Genomic DNA, 26,384 nt, shown 5'->3' on the forward strand with positions numbered 1-26,384 from the left:
CATAAAGAAATGTAGAGGGGTTGGGAATTTAGCTCAGTGGTAGAGCGCTTGCCTAGGAAACGCAAGGCCCTGGGTTCGGTCCCCAGCTCCAAAAAAAAAAAAAAAAAAGAAATGAAGAATAATTTTTAAAAATTTTTCCTAAGGTTGGGGTGTAGCTCAGTGGCACAGTACTTACCTAGTAGGGAAAAGGCCTTGGGTTCAATCCAATACCACAGCAAAACAAAATAAAATTCTTTTTTTAAGAAAAAACAAACAGGGTCTGTGTCTCTCTGGCTGTTGTGGAGCTCACTGTGTATACCAGGTTGACCTTGAACTCATATGGAGTCTCCTGCCTCTGCCACCCAAGTGCTGGGATCAAAAGCCTGCACCACCACACCAGCCAGTGTTGTGGGCTGCCCTGATGCTGTTTCCTAAGGCTGATTTTGCTTCCTCAGGAGGGGCTGCTCCAACCAGCAGTCACACCAGTACTCAGGTGATATGTGAGTCTTTGCCCATTTTCACTGGTCAAATAAAGGCTACAGCCTGTGATTGGGCAGAGGAAGAAAACGGTGGAACGGGAGGTCTAAAAGAGAATAAAGGAAGAGAGGGAAGAGGAAGAAAAGATGGTGCAGAACCATGTGGCTGGGAGAAACTGCAAACTGCAAGGGTCTCATACCTGGGGGACAGGCTGGTGTGGTGATAGAGCTCACCAATCTAGGCACATAGCTTATTAATATAATAACTGGGGTGTGTGCTTTTACACCGGTTTAATGGGTGTGAAAATTACTATAACATAAAAGTTTACAATTTTTAAAAATACTGTTTCTGTAATCTACAAAACTGTCAAACACTAAATGTATATAATTTTTTGCTGAATAAATACATAAATATTTGCATAACACATTTTCACAAGTTTGGGTTTTGGTCATTTGTAAACCAGTTTCCCTCTACCAAGGGAAAGCAAAAACCCAAGTCTGCTCAGAATGTCAGTGTCCTACCCTGTCAGCCTGCTCTCTTGCATGTTATTTTAGGACGTTCCTCTGCTCTGCCTCTCTCTGCTTCTTCCTTCGCATGTGGAATTACAACCACCCTTCCACTCTTCTTTCAGCAGTATAACCACTCATTGGGCATATCCTTACAACAGCTTCCTAAGACATCAGGGAACTGAAACAATTTTTCTGAGAGCTAGCAGTTCCAAAATGCCCTTATTCAGCCTCCTCATTTGTGGGCATCACTGTGTTCTGAGCTGGAAACCATCTTCCTTCAGAATTCTGAAGGCATCCTCCTCCCATCTTCTTGCTGATGATATTGCAGTAGAAGTTCTAATTGTCCTCTTCTGTGAAAGTGAATGGATGAAAAGGTCCTTCCTCCCCAACTTGGCAACTGGTGGCTCTCTTTACACAGCATCTGGCAAGGTGACACAGCTATTTCATTGGGAGACTCCAGAATTCACGAGTGTTTTCTCTGGGGCTGTTCAATTTTGACAGAAAAACCTTGTTCATAAAGTATAAAATACATAATTAGCTGCTACTGTTCTGGAAGCTGAGCAATGGCAAGGAGCTGAAAACTTATCATTTAGGCTGCAGTCAGAGCCCTCATCTGTCAGACAAGCGTTTCTGTTTTACTCCTACAGGGCAATGGATCTGGAGCCAGGTGGGTTAACTTTTCTCAAAACTAAGACTTAAACTTTGTTCAGGGGGAGAAAAAAAATTACCTGCCTGATCCAGAGGAAGTGTAGAACCTTTCCAAGACTTCCTCTCACCAACACCCTCAAGAAATAGTCTGCTGCCTCTGCCTCCTGTCTTTGTAGAGACATGACATGACTGGATTCTGCACTGACTTGCTATTTTCCTTTGCACCATCTACAATCTGAATAAAGTATGTGTGACAGCTACTCTTGGTTGTCACCTGGGAACACCTGTGATCCAGATCTTGACATGGAATGACTCATGCTTTTGACCCAGACAGTGGCTATGAAAAGTTTAGGCCCAGGCAAGGTAGTACATGCCTTTAATCCCAGGCGACTGAGGCGAGCATATTTCTGAGTTCAAGGCCAGCTGGGACAGAGCAATTTTCAAACCCAGGGGTATCAGTACACACCTTCAATCTGGGCCACACCTTCTTCTGGAGGCCTACATACAGCAGACTGAAGAAGACCCACTCTTCACCTGCTTGTACTTACTCACCAGCACATCTGCTGGAACCTACTTCTACACGAGACCAGCTGAATAACCAGCCTCACGGGACTGAAAAACTACTAGACTCTTGGACTTCCAAGCTTCCCATCCACAGCTGACCATTATTGGGTTATTTGGACTGCAGACTGTAAATCATCACAATAAATTCCTTTAATATAGAGAACATTCCATAAGTTCTGTGATTCTAGAGAACCTTTATTATAGCATGGATTTCAGAATTCAATTTATACTTTATCAATATTGATTCATCAACTTTAACAAATATATTAATACTGTAGTAAAATAGTTGACAAATAAGGAGAAGTGAGTTTAAGAAATAGAGGAACTATTAATGTCATAATTTTTCTGTAAGTTTAAAACTTCACAATTTAAGTTCATTTTAATTATGTATGTGTGTATGTATTTATGCATATAAATGTCTTGCCCACATGTATGTATATGCAGTAACCATATCAGAAGTACCCAGGTCTGAAGAGGGGTGTCAGATTCCTGGGACTTGAGTTACAGATAGCTATAGGCAGCCATGTGGGTCCTGGGAATTGAACCCCTCAGGGAGAGCAGCCAGTGAGCTATCTATCCAGCTCTACCATTCATTCTTAAGGTAACAGAAAGCAAGAGTAGAAATAATTCAATCTTACTTTTTTCTTCTAATTTATGAAGCTGCTCTGTAGGAATGTTTCATGGAATGGCTGAAGGAAAATGAAGAAACACTCTAGGGGAGCACTAACATTTTTTGATTCTTTTATTATTTTTACTTTACATGTATGGGTGCTTTTGCATGTATGCATGTCTGTGAACCACCTGTGCTGGTGCCCGTGGATGCCCATAACCATTACAGACAGTTGTGAGTCTCTGCACAGGGGCTGGGAATAAAGCCAAGGTCCTCTTGAAGAGCAGCCAGTGCTCCTTGTAAATGTGTCTGTCTGTCCATCCACACCCACACCCCCTTCTCGTGTGTGTGTGTGTGTGTGTGTGTGTGTGTGTGTGTGTGTGTGTGTGGTGTTTTAAGACAGGATTTCTCTGTGTAGCCTTGGTGTCCTGAACTGACTCTGTAGACAGGCTGGCCTCAAACTCAGTGATCCACCTGCCTCTGCCCTGAGTGCTGGGATTAAAGGTATATGCCTCCAATTTTTGATTCTTAACTCTGCAGTATAAGCTTTTTCAGTATAAAAGTCAACAGAGAACTAAAGAAGTTCCCATTATGTAAGTTATTCCATTCAGATGTGTCTGCCTTCCTTCTTTGCCAATCTGTTACTTTTTCCATTGTGTATCTTTTTAGTCCTTTACCAAATAACCTTGGACTTTTATAGTCAATAAAAAATTATCATAATTCTTGAGGCTGTTGACATTAGGTGATATAGTAAAATGCCTGGATACTTCACAGGTAGAACATAGACAATAAAGGCTAGGAAAAAATGAGTTGGGCATAGTGGCCCATGCATTAACTTCAGCACTCTGGAGGCAGAGGCAGCTGGATCTTAAGTTCAAGACTGGAGCAGTCTCAGAGCAAGTTCCAAGATAGCAAAGGTCACACCGACCACTCAGAAAAACCCTGTCACTGAAATGGGAAAATAAAAGAAGCTAGAAAATGGTGTGTTGGATTAGTATACAGAAACATATATAGAACTGAAGAGATGGCTCAGCAGTTAAGAGCACTTATTGGAGAGCATACAGGTTCAACTCCCAGCACACACAAGGTGGCTCACACCTGTCTGTAATGTAACTCCAGTGGATCCAACACCCTGTTCTAACTTCCATGGTATACACATGATACACATACATACACACCAGCAACTTACACACATAAATACTCAAAAATAAATAATGGAACCACCTAAAAGTCCAAGAAGCAGCAGCAGCTGCTGCCACTGTGATCACATTCGATTGTTAAAACAGCTGCAAACTCACTTTCTTCTATCCAGTGTCAGGGAAATTTGCATTCCCTCCCCATGAGTTTAGAAAGGCTTGTAACTCACAATACATTATAGCAAGGCTTTTCTAGGCTGGGTCAGAAGAGAAAATGCAACATTCACTTTGCTGCCTGGACAGTTCCTTTTAGTGCCTCTGAGTTCCCGCCTTAGCAATGGAACTGCCCTGGAGCTACCTGGCAGTATGACTTGTCTGTGAAGAGAGACCATATGGAGCTTGGACATGACCTGAGGAGACAGAAATGCCTGGGAACCCTTCACTACTCCAGTTCCAGCTCCCTCTGAATAAACACATGATGGTGCTTAATCCAAAGTGCCCATGGGTCCTCTTCCCAAGTTCCTGACCCACAAAAGTCATGAGATAATAAAACTATTGGGAGGAAGGCAAGTTTGAGATTTGAGAATTACTTCTTATAAAGAAAAAACAAAAACCTTTTTATACAACAAATACAAAATTTTCAAATACATTTTTTCCTTCATATCATATAAATCACAGGATTTTTTTTGTTTATTCTCTTTTGTCCCAAATAATTGGGAGAAGAATTTGTTTGGCTAGCAATGGGGTGATTTTTCCAGATAAAAACTAGTTATTATATAGTTAAGAAATTAGAAAAATCGGGGTTGGGGATTTGGCTCAGAGGTAGAGCGCTTGCCTAGCAACCGCAAGGCCCTGGGTTCGGTCCCCAGCTCCGAAAAAAAGAACCAAAAAAAAAAAAAAATTAGAAAAATCTGTTAGGGACAGGTTTTGTTTTGTGTAGAGACCTGAATTCAGCACCCAGCACCCATGTCAGGTGGTTCACAACCACCTGTAACTCTAGAGGGAAGCAATGCCTCTGACCTCAGAAGCATGTGCCCTACATACACATACCCACACATAAAATACACATACCCACACATAAAATAGGATGTAAAACAATTTTAGTAAAAAAAAAAAACTGCATTGGCAAAGAGGCTAAATTACAACAAAGTATAATGACTATTTGTGAAAATGCCATAATGAATCTATCACTTTATACGCTAACTTAAAATTTAATTTATAAAAAGAAAAGACGGCACAAAACAGACAAAAGTTTATTTTTAGAAGACAGTGAGTATTTTAAATGATATGTCCAACAAGCAGGTACTGGTTACAAAGCTAGGATTTCTTATGAAATCAGGACAGTTTTCAGTATTCCAAGCTAAACTAGCATGGCAGATACAATGGTCTGTGCTGCCCTCAGGAATGGTCACCTCATTTTATTTTTTAATTACAAGCTTAATTAAAAAAAAGTTACAGTCTTTCAAGAACAAATCCTGTGAGGGACAAAAGAAAATGGAAAGGAAGGGGAAAAGGGAGGGGAAGGAAAGAGCGAGATACAGACATGTTGGTGAATCAACACAAATGGCCTACAGCCTCTACCTATGGTTTCTTTGCACCAAGGTCCTCTCTCCTAAGGAAGAGGGGATGAATGCTCTCACCCTGACCACTGAACAGCTAAGTAATCCAGAGCCGGTGTTCTAATCCTTCTAAACATGGCTACCTATTATAGCCTTTAACATAACCCCTGAACCTTTCAAAATCAAAACAAGCCTGCCACTTATTGCCAGAGCATCAACTGCCAAGCACAGAAAAATTACTAAATTTACTCTCTTTGAAATTAACAAATCATTACATTACTCCTAAGAATGATTGACTTCAATTTTTTTTTTTTTTTTTTTTTTTAGCCAGGCATAGTCCCAGCACTTGGGAGGCAAGGCAGGTAGAACTCTGTGAGTTCAAGACCTGCCTGATCTACAAAGTGAGTTTTAGCACAGCTAGGACTGTTACACAGAGAAATCCTGTCTTAGGGGGAAAAGATTTTTTAATTTTTATGCAATGGTGTATGTGTGTGCAGAATGCATATGTGTGTATGATATGTGTGAACACGGGCAGGTTTGCCTCAGTATGCATATGGGATCAGAAGACAACCTTCAGGAGTTAGTCCTCACCTTTCCCCCTCAGTTTTGAAGTACAGTCTCTCTATGTCCTTGTTGTTTGGTTGATACAGGGTTTCTCTGTGTGGCTTTGGCCATCTTAGAACTCAGAACTCTTATCTACTCTGTAGTCCCGGCCTGCCTCTGCCTCCTGAGTGCTGGGACTGAAGGTCTGCACCACCACTGCCCAGCACTGCTGTTTCCTTGCTCTGCTTTGTTTGCTGCTTTGTAGGTGAGGTTAGCTGGGCCATAAGTTTCCAAGAGATTCTCCAGTCCTGCCTTCTATTTCCTATAGGAATACTGGGATTGCACAGTGTCAGCCTTTTACAGGGTCCAAGGGACATCAGGTCTGTGCTGCATGCACTTTTACCCAAGCCCTTTCCCATTCCCAGTTCCCTTGTTTTAAAAGTCTCACTGGTTTGTCTAGGCTGGTTCTGAATGTCAGATCCTACAGCCTCAGCCTCCCAAGTAGCTGGGATTACAAGTGTACCTAAGTGTACTGGCTCAGATTTTTCTTCAGATTTTCATGTATATGAACGTATTCCCTGCATAAATGTCTATGCATCACATGCATGTCTGGTACTCTTGAGGCCAGAAAGGATGTTAGATTCCCTAAAAATGGAACTACAGATGGTTCTATCACATAGTTACTGGGAACTGAACCCAGGTTAGCAAGCAGTGCTCTTGACCCTAGAACTCAGACCTTTTAAGTATGCTTGTCACATATCCTTTTTAAACATTTTTACTCATTCAGTTAACAAAACTCTGAATTAGATAATATTTTCCTGTTATGGACAGATTATGTATGCAATTTTTTTTTTTTTGCTCCATAGCAAAATTTGTAGAGTGGTAACAGAACGTTAACAAGTGTATCAAGGAGGCAGCTCAGTATCCAAGGGCACTTGCCACCAAGCCTAAGGACCTAAATTCAATCTTCAGGAGCCCCATGGTAAAAGAAGACTGACTCCCAAGAGTTATCCTTTGACCCACCACGCTCACATGCACCCAATAAAGATGTTAACAGTCCTATCAATCAACTCAAAAATTAGCAAAATAACCTCATCTGTCCTTTACTTTCATAGCTTAAGGTTAAAATTCCTGAGATGTTAGTTAATTCAACAGTGACATCATGGAGAGAAACCCTTGTTTCCAATGAAGTCCTAAAGAACAGTTGCACCTTTTTCAATTCCACCCTTCGTTAATTCACCGATGAACTATGCATCAAGTATTGTGAGGTACAGCATTCTGAATGTATCAAATGCTTCATGCCTTTTTTCAGAAATCTAAAATACTTTTTTATTCTTCACAACATGATCAATTTAACCAATCCATGGTTTTTTTCTTTACAAACTTTCTTTCTAAGGAGATTATTAAAAAGCCAGGTATGGTGGCACATGCTTTTAATCTCAGCACTTGGGAAGCAGAGGCAGGGGGATCTGAGTTCAAGGCCAGCCTGGTCTACAGAGTGAGTTACACGACAGCCATGGCTTCACAGAGAAGCCCTGTCTCAAACAGTACACAATTAGAGTCTGATCCTATAATGTCACACAAAATACAATTAATTCCTGTTAACAGTCCTAATTTAATGGAGTTTTGTCTGTCTTACAACATGCAGCATTTAAATTTATATTTATAAACTAAATTATGTGTAGATTTTTACTGTAAGCTGGAGTGGCTTTTCCCAGTGTCTAACTCGTTAATCCCATTTATTCCAAGTACACTCATTTTGACTTTGGTTTACAAGCCTTCAGCTTGACAGCAACCTACCCGCATAGAAAGAGCTCCATCTACTGGTAGGAGAAAATCTACTAACAATTATTCTGCTAAACAAACAGAGCAAGAAAACATAAAATGACTCCTAATAACATGCTGCTATACACATACATCAGTGTATCGCTGAACCCACATCAGAGAAGCAGCTCCTCACAGCAGATCAATACAGAGACCCACAACTGGACAGAGTGCACTTGGCCCTAAATGGAATGGATGTCTATCAAACACCTCACCTCCAGGCTCAGGGAACGTCATGTGGAAGAGGAGATGGGAAGACGGTAAGACCCAGTGTTGGATGGCTCCAGGGAAACAGCCGGTGCATGCATGCCCTACAGACTGTGGCAGCATGCACAGGACCTGCACAAGTTTAAGATCCCCACAGACAGAAGTCTAAGCACAGAGAAATAGACGAGGACACAAAGTCCCACCCCTGACCAAGAAGTTGCTTGCAACGGATAATCTGCTGGGAAGGAGGAAATCAGTTTTTTCCAGTGGAGTGAATACTAGATACATCAACCAGGGCCTGCCTATGCTCAGGAATGGTTGGCCAACAAAAAAGACTCCATGGTTTTTGTGTGCTTCTTTTGTGATTGTTTTATTTTGTCTTTTTGAGGGGTTTCTGTTTGTTTTGATTTATGTTTGAGAGAAAAAGAATGTGAGGTTGGGTGAGTAGGGAAGTGGAGGGATCTAGAAAGAGTTGGGAGGAAATATACTATATGAAAAAAGTTTTAAAATCAATAAATAAAAAATTAATCTTTTAAAAAATCTTTAAAGGATCAATACATTTGAACATGACAATACTTTTCTTTTTTCCAAAAAACACAGTCTCTTCCTATAACCCAGGCTGGCTAGAACTCACTATGTAGGCTGACTTCAAACTTATGATCTTCCTGTCTCAATCTCAAGATTGCTCAGATATAGGTAGATGTGTATTACCATACATACTCTGAAATATGATAAGAAAATAATTAATTCAAAAAATATGGACTTGGGGGGTTGGGGATTTAGCTCAGTGGTAGAGCGCTTGCCTAGCAAGCGCAAGGCCCTGGGTTCGGTCCCCAGCTCCGGAAAAAAAAATAAAAAATAAAAAATATGGACTTGGTATGTAGTTCATTTGGTAGGATGCTTCCTTAGCATTCATGATCCAATCCCTGGTATTACCAAAAAACTGGTCATAATGGTGCATACCTATAATCCTAGCACTTAGAAAGCCCAAGGTCATTCTCAACTACATAGAGTTCAAGACCATCCTGGGTTATATCATTCTCAAAACCAAACAAACAAAATCAAAAACCAAAAACCCAAGTTATCTATACCAAGATGCTTACAGTAATCATCTGTAATAATAAAAATTTGGGGAAAAAAAGATCAAGTAGCAAAAAGAAACTTGACAACGGTTGCTATCAAATTCTCTTAACTGATTCTCCTAAAATCAGTCCGTATAGCTTCAATTACTGCTAGGCTACTTAAATGGCAAATATAAAAAAGCTTCAAATATTTCAGTGGTTCTCATCATCTTTAAACAATATCAAACTTTTTGACAAACACAGCAAGGTCCTAAATGGAGTGGTCCTACCTCTTGCCAACTCATACCCAATGCGGCAATCATGACAAATACCTGGGGGCTGTACAGAATTACAGACAGGTCTCCAACATTCATTCAGCCAAGTGTCCAAAGCTCCCAGTTTATGCTGACACAGGGATCTTGTCCTCGTGGAATTTACAGCACAGCAGCAACTGTCTTCTATGTGTTAGATCCTATTCTAAACTACAGAAAGGGTCTCTTAGAGTCCAGATCAGGGAAAGTTCTGGGGATAATAGTAATCTTTGAGCCTTAAAAAAGCTAGGATTACAAAGTGCAAGAGTCACTCCAAATGACTCTTTTCCACATAACTCATACTGAGTTTTATCACACTCTAGTCAGGGAACTTGAGTTCTGAAATGCACTCAGCCACCTTCTTCATACAGCTGTTATACAAACAAAGAGTGACAATAGATGAAAACTTGACTGTGTCTAATTTTTTTTGCTTATCTGTGTTTGTGTATGCCCACCATATAATATGCCAGATCATGAGTGTGAAATCTGAGAATAACTTTTGAGAAACAGTTCCTTACTTCTATCTTTGTGAGGCTCAGTGATTGAACTCAGGTCATCAGGCTTGGTGGCAAACTTCATTAATTCCAGTGTCCAGTAATTAATATACAACAAAACATGTAATAATGCTAAATAATTACAGCAAGGATTAGTGTCACACACCTGTAATCCAGAGGTAAAAGCAAGAGGATCACTAAAGTTCAAGACCAGTCTGATCTGCACCATTAATACTGTTTTGTTTCACAAAACCAAACAACAGTTTGAAAATGTTGATTGTGGGGCTGGAGAGATGGCTCAGCTATTAAGAGCATCTGCTGATCTTGCAAAGGACCCACAAGCACCAACATGGTGGCTCACAATCATCTGTAACTCCAGTTCCAGGAAATCAGATGCTGTCTTCTGACTTCAGAAAGAACCATGTATACACAAACACACAAGCTAAACACCCACACACAAATAAATATTTTAAAATGTTGATTATAACAGTATATTCTAAAGGTTCAACCTTTTTTAAAAAAATAAAGTCTCAATGTGTAGCCTGCAGCTCTACAGACCAGGCACTCGAGCTCGAAGGCCAGCCTGTGCGTGCCTCCTGCGTGCTGTGATTAAAGGCCTTCTACCGCCATGCCCATCAGGTTTAGCAGTCTTAAATAGGAAAATAACAGAGACCAATGGGAAAAATACAGGCACAAAGATAAACGACCTATCATCATTTATCCAGGGACACATTAGAGTAATACAATAACTTACATTCAAAATTAGGATGAGTCATAGAGCTTTATACTGTTAGATATGATGTACTTTTTAAAAGTAAGATATAGTAGGGCCAGACATATAGCTCAGCGCTGAGTGATTGCTTGGCACCCACAGGATGCTAGGCTCAATCCACACAAAATAAATAAAAATAAAAATTTTGTGTTCCTTACTTAAGGTTTGACCTTCACTTTACCTTGAAATTTGAGTTTTGACAGGAATGGCGGCACACACCTGTAATATCAGGACTTGAAAAATAGAGGCAGAAATTTCAGAATGTCAAGGTCAGTGAGTTTGAAACCAATAAACTACATAATCTGTCTATTAAAAAAAATGAAAGAAAAAAGAAAATTGAGTTTATATGCTAACTGTACGAAATGTTTACACGCTGAATAAGATGTTAGCATGTTGTCTTAATCAGGGTTATTAACTGCAATAATAACCCAAAGCAAGCTGGGAAGGAAGGATTTATTTAGCTTACACTTCCACACAGTGATGGAAGTCAAGACAGAAACTCAAACTGGGCAGGAACCTGGAGAAAGGAGCTGACTGGGGGAGGGGTGTTTGGGTTTGCTGCTTACTAGCCTGCTCCTCATAGCTTGCTCAGCCGGTTACAGAATCCAGGACCAGCCCAGGGATGCCACATCACTAAGAAAATGCCCTACAGGTTTGCCTACAGCCTGATCTTTTGGAAGCATTTTCTCAATTGAGATTTCCTCCTCTCTGATAACTCTAGTTTGAGTCAAGTTAACATAAAACTAGCAATCACACGTTATTATAAATAGATCAATATGAAGAAGGCAGAAGCCGTGATTTAAAACACATACCTCAGGAAAACCAAACTATTGCCTGTGTGAAAGAAACCTAGACTGCAACAAGAGAAGACTTAAAAGACGGAGATATGCCATTTTAGTTTCCTCCTCAGAAACCAATAAAATGAGTTAGTTACATTCAATAGCAAAGCCCTCAGTCATTATGGTCCATTGGCATTATTCATGCTTGGAAACCTAAAAGACGCAATGAAGTTTAAAAATTCCAAGTCTTGAGTTAAATAAAGCACTCAGTGAAATAATATTTAAAATACAAGTATATTTAAAGTGAGATTTTAAAATTAATTTTCCTTATATATAGGTCAACTTAACTTCTCTACTGCCAAGGATTTTTAAAATTAATGAGAAACAGCATACAAAAACATTGCATTTACAAAAAGGTCTAAAATAAAGGTTCTGGATAAGTACTCTGTTATTACTTCATACCTAAGAATTTAAAATATTAGAAACTACACTAAACTGCATTTTCTAGCATTTGATTTTCAAAAACAGTAAGGGTATAAAAATTTACCTGATTTTTTTTTTTTTACTATAACCAACTATATAGAATATTTTCAACCCAAATCCTTTCTTAATGTTTGTAGGAATGCCTATATTAGATATGTATCGAACTACAAATTACACATATGTAATCAATCCATTCCCCACTCTAAATACACAACCTAAAATTAATGGTGTTCCCAGATAGCCCATTTTAATGACCAAATGTTAATGTGTCATAAAAACTAAGAGAAGTAACTTGATAGGACAGACCATATACTCACCAATGGCTTAAGGAATCTCAACTTGATAATAACTTCATCTCACCTTCTTCAACAATATCACAATTTACTAATGGGTGGATTTTAGTAATAGTCTGTGGAAAATATCCACAGTGGGCAGAGTCTCATGGGGGTGGAGGGTGGTGGCTATGAAAGATCTGTTAACACCTTTCAGCAGTGGACGACTCTCCATTAAGGATGTAATTAACTGCAGCTCATAAAGTACCGTGGAATCAAAGGTATTTCCACAAATGTAAACTTTTAAATGGCTTTAACTTAGAATAAAAAAGTCATCTTAAAACAACTTATAGCTCAAGTGTATTATAAACCAAATAGAAGTTCACTGTGGATTTTTTTTTTTAAACTAAGTTTTTTCCTCTATTAGGGAATCCAGATTTAAATGAACTGTTAAACACTTAATCTAAAGGTATGCCAAACATTTCTTAAAGTCTTAACAAAGAATCAACTTTTTTTTTTAAACAAAAAGAGTCCTAGGTTAAATATTTTATTTGGCTTCTCAAGATGGACTGAGAAGTTGGGCACCAGCTCCAGACCAAGTCCTGGACGCACATCAAACACAGCCCTGTCATTTATCCAGTCAGTCAAAACAATCTTTTCCATCTAACCCTTTTATGTTTGTGTCCTAAAAAGCTGCTAATTGAATCCAGCTCTTAAGATCTATTTGTTAAAATTTATACTATTTAATTCGTAAATGATGAACAAAAATGAAAAAATGTGAGTTAATGTTCCTTGCAAAACAGGAGATTCCACCATATGTAATCAAAGAGACAACAATGGTTTTAATATTTGTCAGACTTTGCGAAAACTATTCACAGGAAAATTCCCAATAGCTTTAAAAAATTGAGAGTAGTTCAAACTGTTTTTACAATTAAGAGGAGAGGACAGATATTTAAAATTCTTCAGAAAAAGCTAAGTGTACAAAATCACTCTATAAATTTAGTCGAATGTATCCTCTTGCTCAGAAACTAAGTGTGATCTTTTTCCTCTCAAACTTCACTCAAGGGAAGTTTCTTTAGTGCAGTGGTTATCATGTTCACCTAACAAATGCCACTCATAAATCTTTTTAAACTATCATATACAGAAAAAAAATGACATAAATATAAGAGCTGCTCAGTCACACTACCCCTCAGAACACTGAGGGTTAAGGTATTTTCTCTCAAGCCTGATGACCTAAGTCTGACTGGTAAGACTCACAAGGTGAAAAGGGTGATCCCACCTTATCCTGTCCACCACATGTACTCCATGGCCATGAGACAGACACACACAGACAGAGACACAGACACACACACACACACACACACACACACACACACAGAGAGAGAGAGAGAGAGAGAGAGAGAGAGAGAGAACATAAATGTAACAAAACCTCAGAACTCATTTTTAATAATTCATTTGAATTCTATATGCATTGGGTATGAGTGTGTCAGATCCCCTGGAACTGGAGTTACAGACAGTTGTGACCTGGAATGTGGGTGCTGGGAATTAAACCTTTGGAAGAACAGGCAGTACTCTTAACTATTATGCAATCTCTCCAGCCCACCTCAGAACTCATTTTTATCTAAAGAAAACCCAAACCTCTCTTTTTCTCTCCCATGTATGTATCCCAGAAGAAAATTACAGCCCATTTCCGATGGCTTTTGCACACCTACACTCACAATTTCTTTCTGTAATTGGCACAGACCTGCCTAGTAAGAATATCAATATATAAACTAGAGCACCAAAGATCCTTTATAATTGTGTTCCACTGACTCCCCCAAAAGAACAGTAAAGATGAAGATCAAAGCACGCCCCCCAACCTAGTGTTAATAATACCTTGTGATTTCCCTAGGGAAAGAAACGCTTTCAGGTCAGTGCAATGTATATATTTTTTCATTACTGGAGATTGGGGCAGTATGTGTACACAAGTGCAGGTGCTTGTGGGAGGCCAGATGCATCAGATCCCCTGCAGCTAGAGTTACAGGTGGTAGTGAGCCAAGGACCTGGGTGGGGGGTGCTGGGAGTAGAACTCCGGTCCCCTTAGAGAACAGGATACACTTAACCACTGAGCCATCTCTTCAGCCTCAAAGGGAAAGTATTTGAAGCTGTAGCCAACATACATTCAAACTAAATTCTCAAATACCAAATTCACTTCAAGTTACCTAAAAGGTACAGCCAACGGACTGGCATTTAACACAGGCATTCAACTACAACATTCGTCCACATAAATTTCAAAGTTTAGTGTGGGCAAGCATAATTACAGCTTATCCTTCGCTGGTGCACACACATATGAACCAACTAACTGCAAAATGACGTCTTTTTCACCACACATCTGAATATAAATGCGGACAATTTACTTACTGTGAACGATGCGTCTAGCTAGCAGAGGGACAATAGTTTCACTTACACTCTTTAAACCAAACGCAATTTTCCTTAAAAGGAGGGAGATGCGACCACGGAAGAATATCAGAAGTGGCATCATAAGCAAATTATACCTGTAATACGTTAACAACTTGCTGCACCTGGGAACATAAACAGTCTTTAACAAATCCCTCTGAGCATTCCTTTCCATTTAGAAAGGGGCGCGAAGTGTGGAAGAGAACCAGTAAAAGTTCGCTTAAAAGTTTATGTAGGAGTCCAAGACTTAGAAACACATTTCCAAGCAAGCGATTCTAAACCATGTCTGGAGTTCAGACGTGAGCCACTAGTTCTGCGGCCTACAAGGAACAACCCCAAACACGCTACCCTACAATCAAACAACTTCCAAAACACAGAGTGTACAATGAGCCGGGAGTCGTGGGATCAGGCAGACACGCCGGAAAAGCCAACCACAGTCTCAGTCCCTCCCAGAGACGTGCGTTTTAAGGTGTGTGGCACTGGCCGCAGAGGTTGGCAGCTAGAGAGTAAAGGTTTCACACCCGGGCATAGGTAGGTGTCCAAGTTAACAACCCGGGAACACACGCACTCTCCCGTTAAGCACTCAACTCCATATTTAAGGAGTGTTTACTGCGCGCAGTCAGCAACTGGATTCAGTAATCCCCTTCACGACCCCACCTGGGCAATAGCCCAGGGGCTGCTCCTGTGACCCCAAGAAACTAGATGTCCGGACCTCAAATCCGCCCTCCACGGGAGACCCACGGGCCACACACTTGGCGTTCTGAAGAATTTCCCAACCCCAGCTAAGTGGTTCTCCAATGACTCCCTGAACTAGGCCTTCCCACGCCCGGATTCCCGTCCAACGCCACCACCGACCGCGACCCCGGCCCTCCGCCTGCCCACAGGCGCCGCAGCCGCCCGCCCTGCTCACCTGTCAGGCGCAGCTTGACGGGCCCGTTCCTCCGGCCTCCGGGGTTAGACATGTCCCCAGCGGCGGGGGAGGCGGCGGCGGCGGCGGCGCTCGCGGCCCGCGGGCGGGCGGGCTGGGCTGGGCTGGGACGACGGCGAGGCGCGGAGGAGTCACCACAGCGGCCGGGGCCGGGGTCCGAACAGCCCGCGCCGCGGCCGCCAGGGCCGGAGGGTCCCGGATGTGCCGAGCGCCGTCGCCATGAGCCGCGGAGGGAGCGGGACGCAGAGCTCCCCCCTCCTCCCACTTCTGCTTCCTCGGCCCGGGCCGCACAACAAAGCGGCAGCCGCGGCCGGCCGCGCCGCCTCCGCCTCGCGCCCCCGCCGCCTCCTGTCCTCGCGGCCCGCCTCGGTCTCCCCTTCTCGGTGCCGCGAGGCCTGGGAGCCGATGGTGCGAAGTCTGCTGAGGCGGGCGGGTGCTCGGCCGCTTCCTCCTCCGCCCGCCCTCTTGTCTGAGGGAACCCGGTCCTGGGGCCGCTGCCGCCGCCGCCGCCGCCGCCGCCGCCGCCACTCGTCGGCTCCTGGGGGCGGGGAGGAGACGGGGGCGGGGCCTGTTGCAGGGCGGGGTTTGTGGTGGGCAGGGCCGTCTCGGGGGCGGGGTTGTGGGCGAGGTCTCCTGCGCCTAGGGCGCCGGAGGAAGGCCGGACTCCGCGCGGGACGCAGGGAGCGCGTGTGTCCCGGCCCAGACCCATCTCTGAACTCCACCGCCCGGCGGCGCCGGCTCCGTGGCACCAGAGGGGCCTGCTGACCAGCTAGCTCACTGAAAGACAGCCTGTGTCCCTACAGGGCAGAATGCCCGAGTAATACTCCCACTGCGCGCCCTAAGAGGCTGGCGAGAGTAAAGTAAAGTTAGACCCGAGTCCGAAGAATTAATTCGACAAGACGCTATTCCCACATCGAACGTTCCAGCAAATTCCCAGGAGTGCTTAGCTCTTAGTATTGTAATTGCCACCTCCACGGACTCACCTGGTACTCCAGATCCGGTTACTTACCTGCTCGGACTCTTTTTTTTTTTTCCCTAGCAGGACAGGCATAGGGAGATGATACAAATACCGCCAAGGACTGTGAACAAGATAGATAGGTGGATACTGTGTTTAAAGCTCAGGCAGTACTGTATCTTGCTATCCCAGGAGGAAAAAAAAAAAAAGACAAAATGAACAGGACTGTAACTCTGATGCGGTAACTTACAGTAATAGGAACTTATTCTGGACAAATAAATAATACAGGTGTTTGGGGGTTTTGTTTTACAAGGCTGGGATGAGAGTATAGCCCAATAATGAATTGTATTACATCAGCAGCAAGACATTTTTATGCAGCTATCTAAATGGCAATTGTGGTGACCACGTTACATGGAAGATTTTATATGTAATGCAGGGTTTAAATGGAGAATACAAGTTCTATGTGCACATAAGTAGTAATGAAAACTAAGGATAAAGTGTGGATTTGTATCCACGTTGACTTTGCTTAAGGCTGTTATAACATTAATGCCGTTTAGACTGTTCGTTGAAGTCTAATACATTTTAATCCAAAACAATGTAAATGGTTGCTTACAATCTATCGGTTAAGACACTTCATTCTCCAGATGAAACCCAAAAGCATTTCATCAGTCTAAGTACACTCCTACGGATTAAAGTGATCCCCAAATCATAAGTTCTAGCGGTAAGACTTAAAATACAAGGGACAGCTCTAGAAATTCAATCAAGAAATTGTAAGTGCTCATTATTCACAAAGCAATGAACAGGGCCCTTAAGAAACACTTCTTTGTGCTGTGTAAGATCTGAAGGCTCAGGAAACCATTCCCACAAAAGTTACTGTGGCGATAGAACAATTGCTACATCACTATTTCAAACGCAGGCTTGTGACAATAAACGGAGCAAGCTGATGTATGCATTCATATTTCCCTGGTGGTTATGGCCCACACTTTGTTCCCAACCACCCACCAGCATAATTTGTAGCTTTGTACTGAGAAATGGAAGTTAAGATTTCAGAAAATGGTGGGAAACCTAGCAGGGGATGGAGGGGGTGGAGAATTTTAAGCAACACCTACGAATGTGTGGCAGGCAGCTCAGGGAAATGGGTATAGGAATAATGTTCAGACAGCTTTGTTTAGACTTCCCTAAGTGTGCTTTAAAACCATGCAGTATGGGCCAGAGAGATGGTTTGGTGGTTAAGAGCATCTGTTGCTCCTGCAGATGATCTGGGTCCAGTTCCCAGCACCCACATGGTAGCTCATAACCACCTAGCACTCCAGTTCCAGGGGATCTGATGCCCTTTTCTAATTTCCACAGGACCAAGCATGCTTGTGACATGACACATTCGGCAAAAAACACTCACACACACAAAGAAGTCTTCAAAAGCTCAAAATAGGGTGGGTGGGGGAACACCCTCATAGAAGCAGGGGGACGGGTAAAGGGATAGGGGGTTTATGGATGGGAAATCAGGAAAGGGGGATAACATTTGAAATGTAAATTTAAAATATCTAATAAAAAATAAAAATAAAAAACTCAAAATATAAATAATAAACAAAACCATTCAATATGTTGGTAACCTCTGAGTAATGCTAGAAATCAAACCTTACATGTGATAGAGCAGACTGGTTTTAAATGAACAGAGATCCATCCAAATGCATCACCACGCCCATGATTATCCGGTAATAATCTTTTTAAAGCTGGGTACGTGGATGTTTGTTTTATTGTTGTTTTCCTTGACACATTGTATAATATTGACTTTAATTAATAAATGAAACAAAGACTTTGGAAGACGTAAAAATAATAAAAATCAAAAGAACCGATGTGGATAGGAAAGTCACTTCCAATCCATCTCTTGACTAAGAAGCCTCAACTAGTGCAGGCCCAAATCAGAGCTGTTAGAGCCAGATAACTTCAAGTGAAAAGGAGTTTTTATGCACACGCCCCCCTGGCTATTTCATAAGTACACATTATATATAAAGTATGCAGGGGACTCTCAGCCAATGGCTAGAAATTGGTGAGGACAAAGATGAAAAGTAGGGATTAAGACTCAGACCAATTATATGCACTTAAGTGTGGGAGAAAAACACTTTCAGAAAAGGAAAATAGCATTGAACAGGAAGAAATGGCCTCTCTCTCCTCAGCAACATATTACTATGAGATTCATTCATCCAGCTAATGACTTTTGACCTCCTTCTATGTACCGGACACAGTAATAGGCTTGAACTGAGATTAAAAAAAAAAAAAAAGAGGGGCTGGGGATTTAGCTCAGTGGTAGAGCGCTTACCTAGGAAGCGCAAGGCCCTGGGTTCGATCCCCAGCTCCGAAAAAAAGAACCAAAAAAAAAAAAAAAAAAAAAAAAGAATAGTATTTAAAGATCAGTCTCGTGGCAGAAAACTGTTAGAATAAGGAGTAAAAGAAGTCTGGGGCTAGGGCTCAGTTGCTAGAGCTGTCTCATATGTACACAGACCTGGGTTCACTCCTCAGCTTGCATACATCAGTACGGCACCCATTTATAATCCAGAACACCATTGGTTGTATAGTGAATTCAAGGTCGATGTGGGCTACATAAGATGCTCAGTAGTAATAGTAGCAGTAGAAGAGGAAGAAGAAGAGGGAGAAGGAGGAGGAGAAGAGGAGGAGGAGGAAGAGGAGAAGGAGGAAGAAGAAGAGGAGGAGGAAAAAGAGGAGGAGGAAGAAGAGGAAGAGGAAGAGGAGAAGGAGGAGGAGGAGAAAGAGGAGGAAGAGGAGGAGGAGGAAGAAGAGAAGGAGGAGGAAGAGGAGGAAGAGAAAAAAGAGGAGGAAGAAGAAGAGGAGGAGGAGGAGGAGGAGGAAGAAGAAGAAGAAGAAGAGGAAGAGGAAGAGGAAGAGGAAGAGGAAGAAAGAGAGAGGAGAAGGAGGAGGAGGAGGAGGAAGAAGAAAGAGAAGTGGGAGGAAGAGAAGACTTGTTAACCTTGATTGCTAAAGACCTACCCTGGTCCACTGAATCACAATTTCCTGCAGTCAAAACGAAGGTGGTTTGTAAAAGCTCTATGGTCACTCAGATCCAAACCAAGTTTAGAAACTACCAGCCCATCGGTTCTGGAACTTGAGTATGTATCAGCATTACCTGGAGAACTTGCTAAGCACAGATGGCTGCATCTCACCCTAGGGGTGGGGCTTATGGGGGTCAGTCTAGAGTGGAACTGGCATTTACACTTGTCTATTCGTCCCCTGTTAGTGTGTATGGGGGCAGCAGGAGTTTGTGTGAGAGAGAGATGATAACTCAGTAGAATTGTTTGTCTCTCCACATCAAACTGAATTCATCTGACTTGCAAGGCAAATGGTTTTATCTACTGAGGCTCTTTCCAGGGGCCCCATTATTTCCTCCCCCTCTACCCCAGTGTCCTAGAGAAGGAACCTAGGGCCCTATGCCTACTAGGCAGGCACTCTACTGCTAAATTATATCCAGCCCTGGTTTGGGGTTTCATTGCAATAGGCTTCACTCTGTAGTTCACTCTGCTAGGAACTTGGCTAGCAGCCCAGGCAGACCTCAAACTCACAGCAATCCTCCTGCTTCAGCCTTCAGATTGCTGGGTTGCAAATGCAAGTCACCCAGCCCAGGTAACACAGTTGCCCAGGTGATGCGGGTCTGCTCGACAGAGCGTTGTGCTTTGAGAACACCTGCTCCATCTAAATTACACTGCTAAGGGGAGCTTGAGTCTCATTAGATTCAATGTCAGCATCAGATGCACCCCAAGTTTCGTCATGGCAACAATTTAGACCCAGTTTTGAGGGCAAACGAAGGGAAAATAGCAATTCTTGAGCAAATCGTCATCCTTTGCGTTCTCCCTGAAGTTGGAATCCATTTCCAAGGCAAATTGTGCCAGCACATACCTTTGACACGTGCGGGAATTGCAGAAGGCCTTTCAAAGCTATTCTGTCCCCTTGTGACTTCTAATTTGCTCTCTGAAGGATTGTACCGTGAACCTCTTATAGAATCATTGGTTTAAGCATTTGTCTCAAGTATACTAAAACCACCGGGGTTGGGATTTGGCTCAGTGGTAGAGCACTTGCCTAGCAAGCGCAAGGCCCTGGGTTCGATCCGCAGCTCCGAAAAAAAAGAATAGAAAAAAAAAAAAATAAAACCACCAATTTCATACCAATAAAAATCCATCTTTGGGGGGGCTGGGGATTTAACTCAGTGGTAGAGCGCTTACCTAGGAAGCGCAAGGCCCTGGGTTCGGTCCCCAGCTCCGAAAAAAAGAACCAAAAAAAAAAAAAAATCCATCTTTGGTTTGAGGAGATGGTTCAAAGGCTGAAAGCACTTAGCACAGCAAAGTGAGGACCAGAATTTTAATTCCCAGAGCCCACAAAAAAGCCAGGAGGTTATAGCACTCACCTACAATCCCAGTGCTCGGGTGACAGACCACAGGGGATTCCCTAGAGTAAGTTAGCTGGCTAGACTAACCAAATCTACAGGCTCTGGGTTCATCAAAAAGACACACAACATCCATTTCTGGCTTCCATAGGCACATGAATGCACACACATGTACTATCATATATATCCATCCACATGTATGCATACCTCAAATACACACATGCATAAAAATCTTCCAATAAAAGTGCTGTAGCTTGATGGGAGGGATGGAGCACCGATTACAACACTGGTGTCCAAGCTTTAGGACCGCAGTTTGAACCCTGGGTCCCCAAACAGCAGGAAGAGGAGCTGAAAGTTCCCTCTGGAATGCACAAACCCACACATATGTACACCCACACATACGAATAAATGTACGTTTTAAAGATGAAGACATTGTAACAGCATGTGCTAATGAGCATTTTTAACCAAAAGACTTAAACATTTTATTTGATATTTTGCTAATCACTTAGCATGGTATCCTTTATGATGATAGCCTAGACTAGTGGTGAAAATCTATACACAGTTACAGTATTTAAAATCCTTTGCTTAAAACATGTTTCTGTTTTCCTGGGCTGACATTAAATTTAAAATGACTTTGCAAGAAAATGCTTACCATCTGGACTTGGTATTTCTTCTGTTTCAGCCATTAATATATTTTTACATGGAGGTATTGTCTCCACCGCTAAGAGAAAAAAAAAAAGTCTGAAGTAAGGTTATGTTAATAACGGCACTCCTGCAAAGCTATTTTTGTACTGTGAATTTCTAATTTCATACAGCATCTGTGCCATGGAGGAAAAGCAGGCATCAGGTAGTCAGCTTTGAAAGCTTTAAAAATGAGCTTTCTTCATTTTTTATGACTTCAACTTAACGTTAGGTCATCACTGGGCACGGTAATACCCACCTAATATTTCAGCAGTCATGAGATTGAAGTAAAGAATTACCTCAAGTTCAAGGCCAACCTGGGCTATGAGTGAATCCCAGGCTAGTCTAGCTGCTTCCAGATTTGCTCAGCACTGGTCAGACAGCCCCCAGGAAGTTATCACTGTCAACGCGAGCCTCCCTCTCCCTTCACTGTGCATTGGTCTTTGCTTCGGCCTTTGAGATCATAGGAGTTTTCATGGTCCTCTTCCAGCACGGTCTACGGTTAAGTCACATTCTGAACTCTTTTATGGCCTCTTCCTCCAGCAGATCCGGTCTCCAAGATGGAATCTGAAGTCACATGTCCTCCTAATGTCTCTCCAGATCTGTGTATCCCCCATCCCTTGCCAAGCATTCGTTTCTTTTTTTTTTTTTTTTTTTTTCCCCGGAGCTGGGGACCGAACCCAGGGCCTTGCGCTTCCTAGGCAAGCGCTCTACCACTGAGCTAAATCCCCAGCCCCAAGCATTCGTTTCTTACCCTCTAACTTGATATACTCACGGACAGTCCCTAAACAATCCCCTCTGAGAAAGTCGACCCGGCTGATGGCTGGAGGATAGAACCTTGGGCTCCACTCCAAGGATCGAATTCAGTCACTGGGTTGAAGGCCATGAATTTGCATTTTCAGTGCTACTGGAGCAGAGAACACGCTGTGAGAATCGGCAGCTCACGCGAGGAGAGATCCCGAGTGGCCGTGCTTACAGTAGGTGGGTACGGCATCCATCGGCGGATTTGGAAATGGCATACAAGAAGCCAATCTGGTTTTCTGCCCTTGGAATGTGAGATGAGGCCACTGGCCACCAGCCCACTGGGCTAGCTGTGGGGAGCTGAGTTGAGAGATCACAGGGTTGGCAGCTGATGGAGCCAATTGTAAAACCATAGTTCTCTCAACTAGAGAAGAGGAGATAGGTCAGACCGGCAGACAGGGAGGAGCCCTGGGACTTCTAAACTCCGATGAAGGAGATAGAGAAGGATAGCTTCCCAGACAACCCTTCTAACCAGGTGCGTGCTTACATATCATCCCCCAAAACCCAAAAATCTGTCCTGGTTAGTTGTTCTTTTTGTTTGATTGGGGTCTTTTGTTTGGTTGGTTGGTTTGGTTGGGTTTTTGTGTTCTTCCTTTTGTTTTGTTTTTTGTTGTTGCTGTTTTTGTTTTTGTTGCTATTCTGTTTTGTTTTCAGCTTGATGCAACATAGAGCCACCTGGGAAGGGAGAATGGCAACGAAAGAATTCATCCTCGGATTGACCTGCAGGAAAGTCTGTAAGTCACTGTCTCAGCTGATGACTCATGTGGGCGGATTCAGCCCATTGTGGGCAGCACCCTCCCTACACAGCTAGAGAAGAAACTAGCTGAAGGGTTGGCGAGATGGCTCTGTGGTGAGGTGGTCTTGCAGAGAACCCGGGTTCAGTTCCTAATACCCACATGGAGGTTCGCAACTGCATTTAACCCCAGTGAATCCAATGCCTTCTTCTGACCTCTGGTGCCTGCTCTGGGAGAGCAGCCAGTGCTCTTAACCAACTGAGCCATCCCTTCAGCCTGTGGTACCTCTTTAAACAGATGAAACACACTGGAAGAATGATGTGATTGGTGTGATGCAGGGGGATGCCAAGTAACGCCAAGAATTGCTGACCATCACCAGAAGCTAGAGTCTTAAGTAAGGGGGCAAGTTCTAGCTTGCTTTCTGTGGCTGTTATTTTAAACAAAACTAAAATAAAAGGGCTGGAGAGATGGCTCAGCGGTTAAGAGCACTGACTGCTCTTCCAGAGGTCCTGAGTTCGATTCCCAGCAACCACATGGTGGCTCACAGCCATCTATAATGGGATCTGATGCCCTCTTCTGTGTGTCTGAAGACAGCGACAGTGTACTCACATACATAAAATAAATAATTAATTTAAAAAATAAGAATAAAAATCCCATTGTCCGGGCTGAAGAGATGGCTCGGAGGTTAAGGGCACTAGATGCTCTTCCAGAGGATGTGAGTTCAATTCCCAGCAACCCCATGGTGGCTCACAACCATCTGTAATGAGATCTTGTGCCCTCTTCTGGCCTGCAGGCATACATGCAGGCAGAACACCTTATACATAAATAAATCTTGAAAAAGAAATCCTGTTGTCCAGTGGCTCTGTAGTTAAGAAGAACACCAGGCATAGTGGCACATGCCATTAATTCCCAGAACTCTGGAGGCAGAGGCAAGCAGATCTCTGGGAACGTGTGGTCAGTCTGGTGTACAGGGATGAAGAATGAACCCCTGGGATTTTTTCCTTTTCCGACCGAATCTCGTCGTGGTGGAAATTTCCCCTGCTGTAGCTGTCCCTGCCGCCGCTCAGCTCGCTTCCCCGACCCCTGCCCGCTGTCCCATCCCCAGTCCCACCCAAGATGTCAGAGGATCTAGCAAAACAGTTGGCCAGCTACAAAGCTCAACTCCAGCAAGTAGAAGCTGCTCTATCGGGAAATGGAGAAAATGAAGATCTGCTGAAACTGAAGAAGGATTTGCAACTGTGAACGTACACCTTTAATCCCAGCCCTCGGAAGCAAAGGAAGTCATAGAACTGACCAAAGACCTTCTGTCAACTCAGCCTTCGGAAACTCTCACAAGTTCAGACAGCTTTGCTTCTACTCAGCCCACTCATTCATGGAAAGTAGGGGACAAGTGCATGGCCGTCTGGAGTGAAGATGGACAGTGTTATGAGGCGGAGATCGAGGAGATCGATGAAGAGAACGGCACCGCTGCGATCACCTTCGCTGTCTATGGCAATGCCGAAGTGACTCCATTGTTGAACCTCAAGCCTGTAGAGGAAGGAAGGAAAGCAAAAGAGGACAGCGGCAACAAACCCATGTCAAAAAAAGAAATGATTGCCCAGCAGCGTGAATATAAAAAGAAAAAAGCTTTGAAAAAAGCACAGAGAATAAAAGAGCTTGAGCAGGAGTGAGAGGACCAGAAGGTGAAATGGCAGCAGTTCAACAACAGGGCGTACTCGAAAAACAAGAAAGGCCAGGTAAAGAGGAGTATTTTTGCTTCGCCAGAAAGTGTAACGGGCAAAGTCGGAGTAGGAACTTGTGGAATTGCTGACAAGCCCATGACACAGTATCAAGATACATCCAAATACAATGTCAGGCATTTGATGCCTCAGTAGTGAGAAACTGTTGGATTTCATCTCCGCAGGGCTTTACATTTACCTTTTTATCCTTATATTTTTCTAAAGGTAAATTATTTGTTAGATGAGTAAGGGAGATACGTTGTTGTCATTGTTTGGCTTTGGTAGGAAGAAACTTGAAGACATTTGATAACTGCTACCATGTAACTTTTCATTGCTACTCACCACAGCTTCTTCAGTATGTTGAACAAGGCAACTTTTCTAGCTAAGTGCTGCATAAGTCGGCACGTAGATGACTTAGGAACGTCAGGCCACTTAACTGATGTTGTGTGGACAGTTTGTAAGTCCTAACTTGGGATTTTCAGATGCTTTGCACTTGATATATTCCAACAGTGCAGTGGAAGGGACATCAAGGCAAAACGCCAGCCTGCTGAAGAGAGCTGCTTCTGTTTTACAACCTGGCACTGTCCAGACGAGCCCAAGTATAGGTTAATTTATAAACGGCAAAGTTTATTTTGAGGTTTTTTTTCCTTGAATTGTTTCCTGGGACTATTAGGTCACCTCTACAATTGACTCACCTTGTATTTTTTGTCATTGAGTTTGAATTTTATATTAAAAAACCAAACAAACCATGTTTAGGATGTGCTCCCCTTCTCTGTTTATTTGGTGTTTTCCTTTGTTGACTTCACTTGTGGTAGTGCTACCCGTTTTGGGATGTGTAATGTTTATATGGGAAGACAAAGCTGATGTACAGCCCTGTATACAGTGTAGATACTATTTTTGTAAAAAACAGAACAAAACCAAAAAAAAAAAAAAACAAAAACAAATCCAAGGCTAAATTAATGAACAAGAGTACTGAATGTCTTCATGATTACATTTTCCTGTATTTCTTGTGCATTAATCTGACCATAACTTCCCTGTATATTATGTTCATGTAGCTGAGTTTGTAATTTTTATTAACGAGATCAAGTTGCCAGCATTTGTTGGCATAAGTGAAGCACCACAGCTATCCCAAATTGAGTTTAAACAAAACAAAGGTAGGGAAAAGGGTCTTCCTGTTAATTTTTAGAGTGTGTTAATTTCAGTTTTGTATGTTTAACTTTAATAAATAAAGTTTGTAAAATCTCAAAAAAAAAAAAAAAAAAGAATGAACCCCTGTCTCAAAACAAACAAACAGGGGTTGGGGATTTAGCTCAGTGGTAGAGCGCTTGCCTAGGAAGCACAAGGCCCTGGGTTCGGTCCCCAGCTCCGAAAAAAAAAGAACCAAAAACAAACAAACAAACAAACAAAAACCAAACCTGGCTGCTTTTTAGAGGACCCGGTTTTGATTCCCAGCACCCACATGGTGGTTTATAACTGTTTGTAACTCCATTTCAGGAGGACCTGACACGCTCCT

The 26,384-nt window shown here is 42.6% G+C and overlaps 1 protein-coding gene and 1 pseudogene across 3 annotated transcripts in view; one reads left to right on the plus strand and one right to left on the minus strand.

The window, feature by feature from the left end:
* Positions 1 to 16,133, minus strand: part of Smurf2 (SMAD specific E3 ubiquitin protein ligase 2) — a 100,670-nt gene extending 84,537 nt beyond the window's left edge. Inside the window, 1 exon segment of one of the 3 annotated variants that reach the window (NM_001107061.2) lies at positions 15,575 to 15,728. In NM_001107061.2, the coding sequence (NP_001100531.1) occupies positions 15,575 to 15,626 (52 nt within the window). In that variant the 5' untranslated portion in view covers positions 15,627 to 15,728. 3 annotated transcript variants of the gene reach the window in all.
* An 8,067-nt stretch (positions 16,134 to 24,200) lies between these two features.
* LOC120095301 (survival of motor neuron-related-splicing factor 30-like) lies at positions 24,201 to 25,780 on the plus strand (annotated as a pseudogene).
* Positions 25,781 to 26,384: the final 604 nt, after the last annotated feature.

This window comes from Rattus norvegicus, chromosome 10, assembly GCF_036323735.1.
Source record: "Rattus norvegicus strain BN/NHsdMcwi chromosome 10, GRCr8, whole genome shotgun sequence".
In the NCBI taxonomy this organism is placed as follows: Eukaryota; Metazoa; Chordata; class Mammalia; order Rodentia; family Muridae; genus Rattus; species Rattus norvegicus.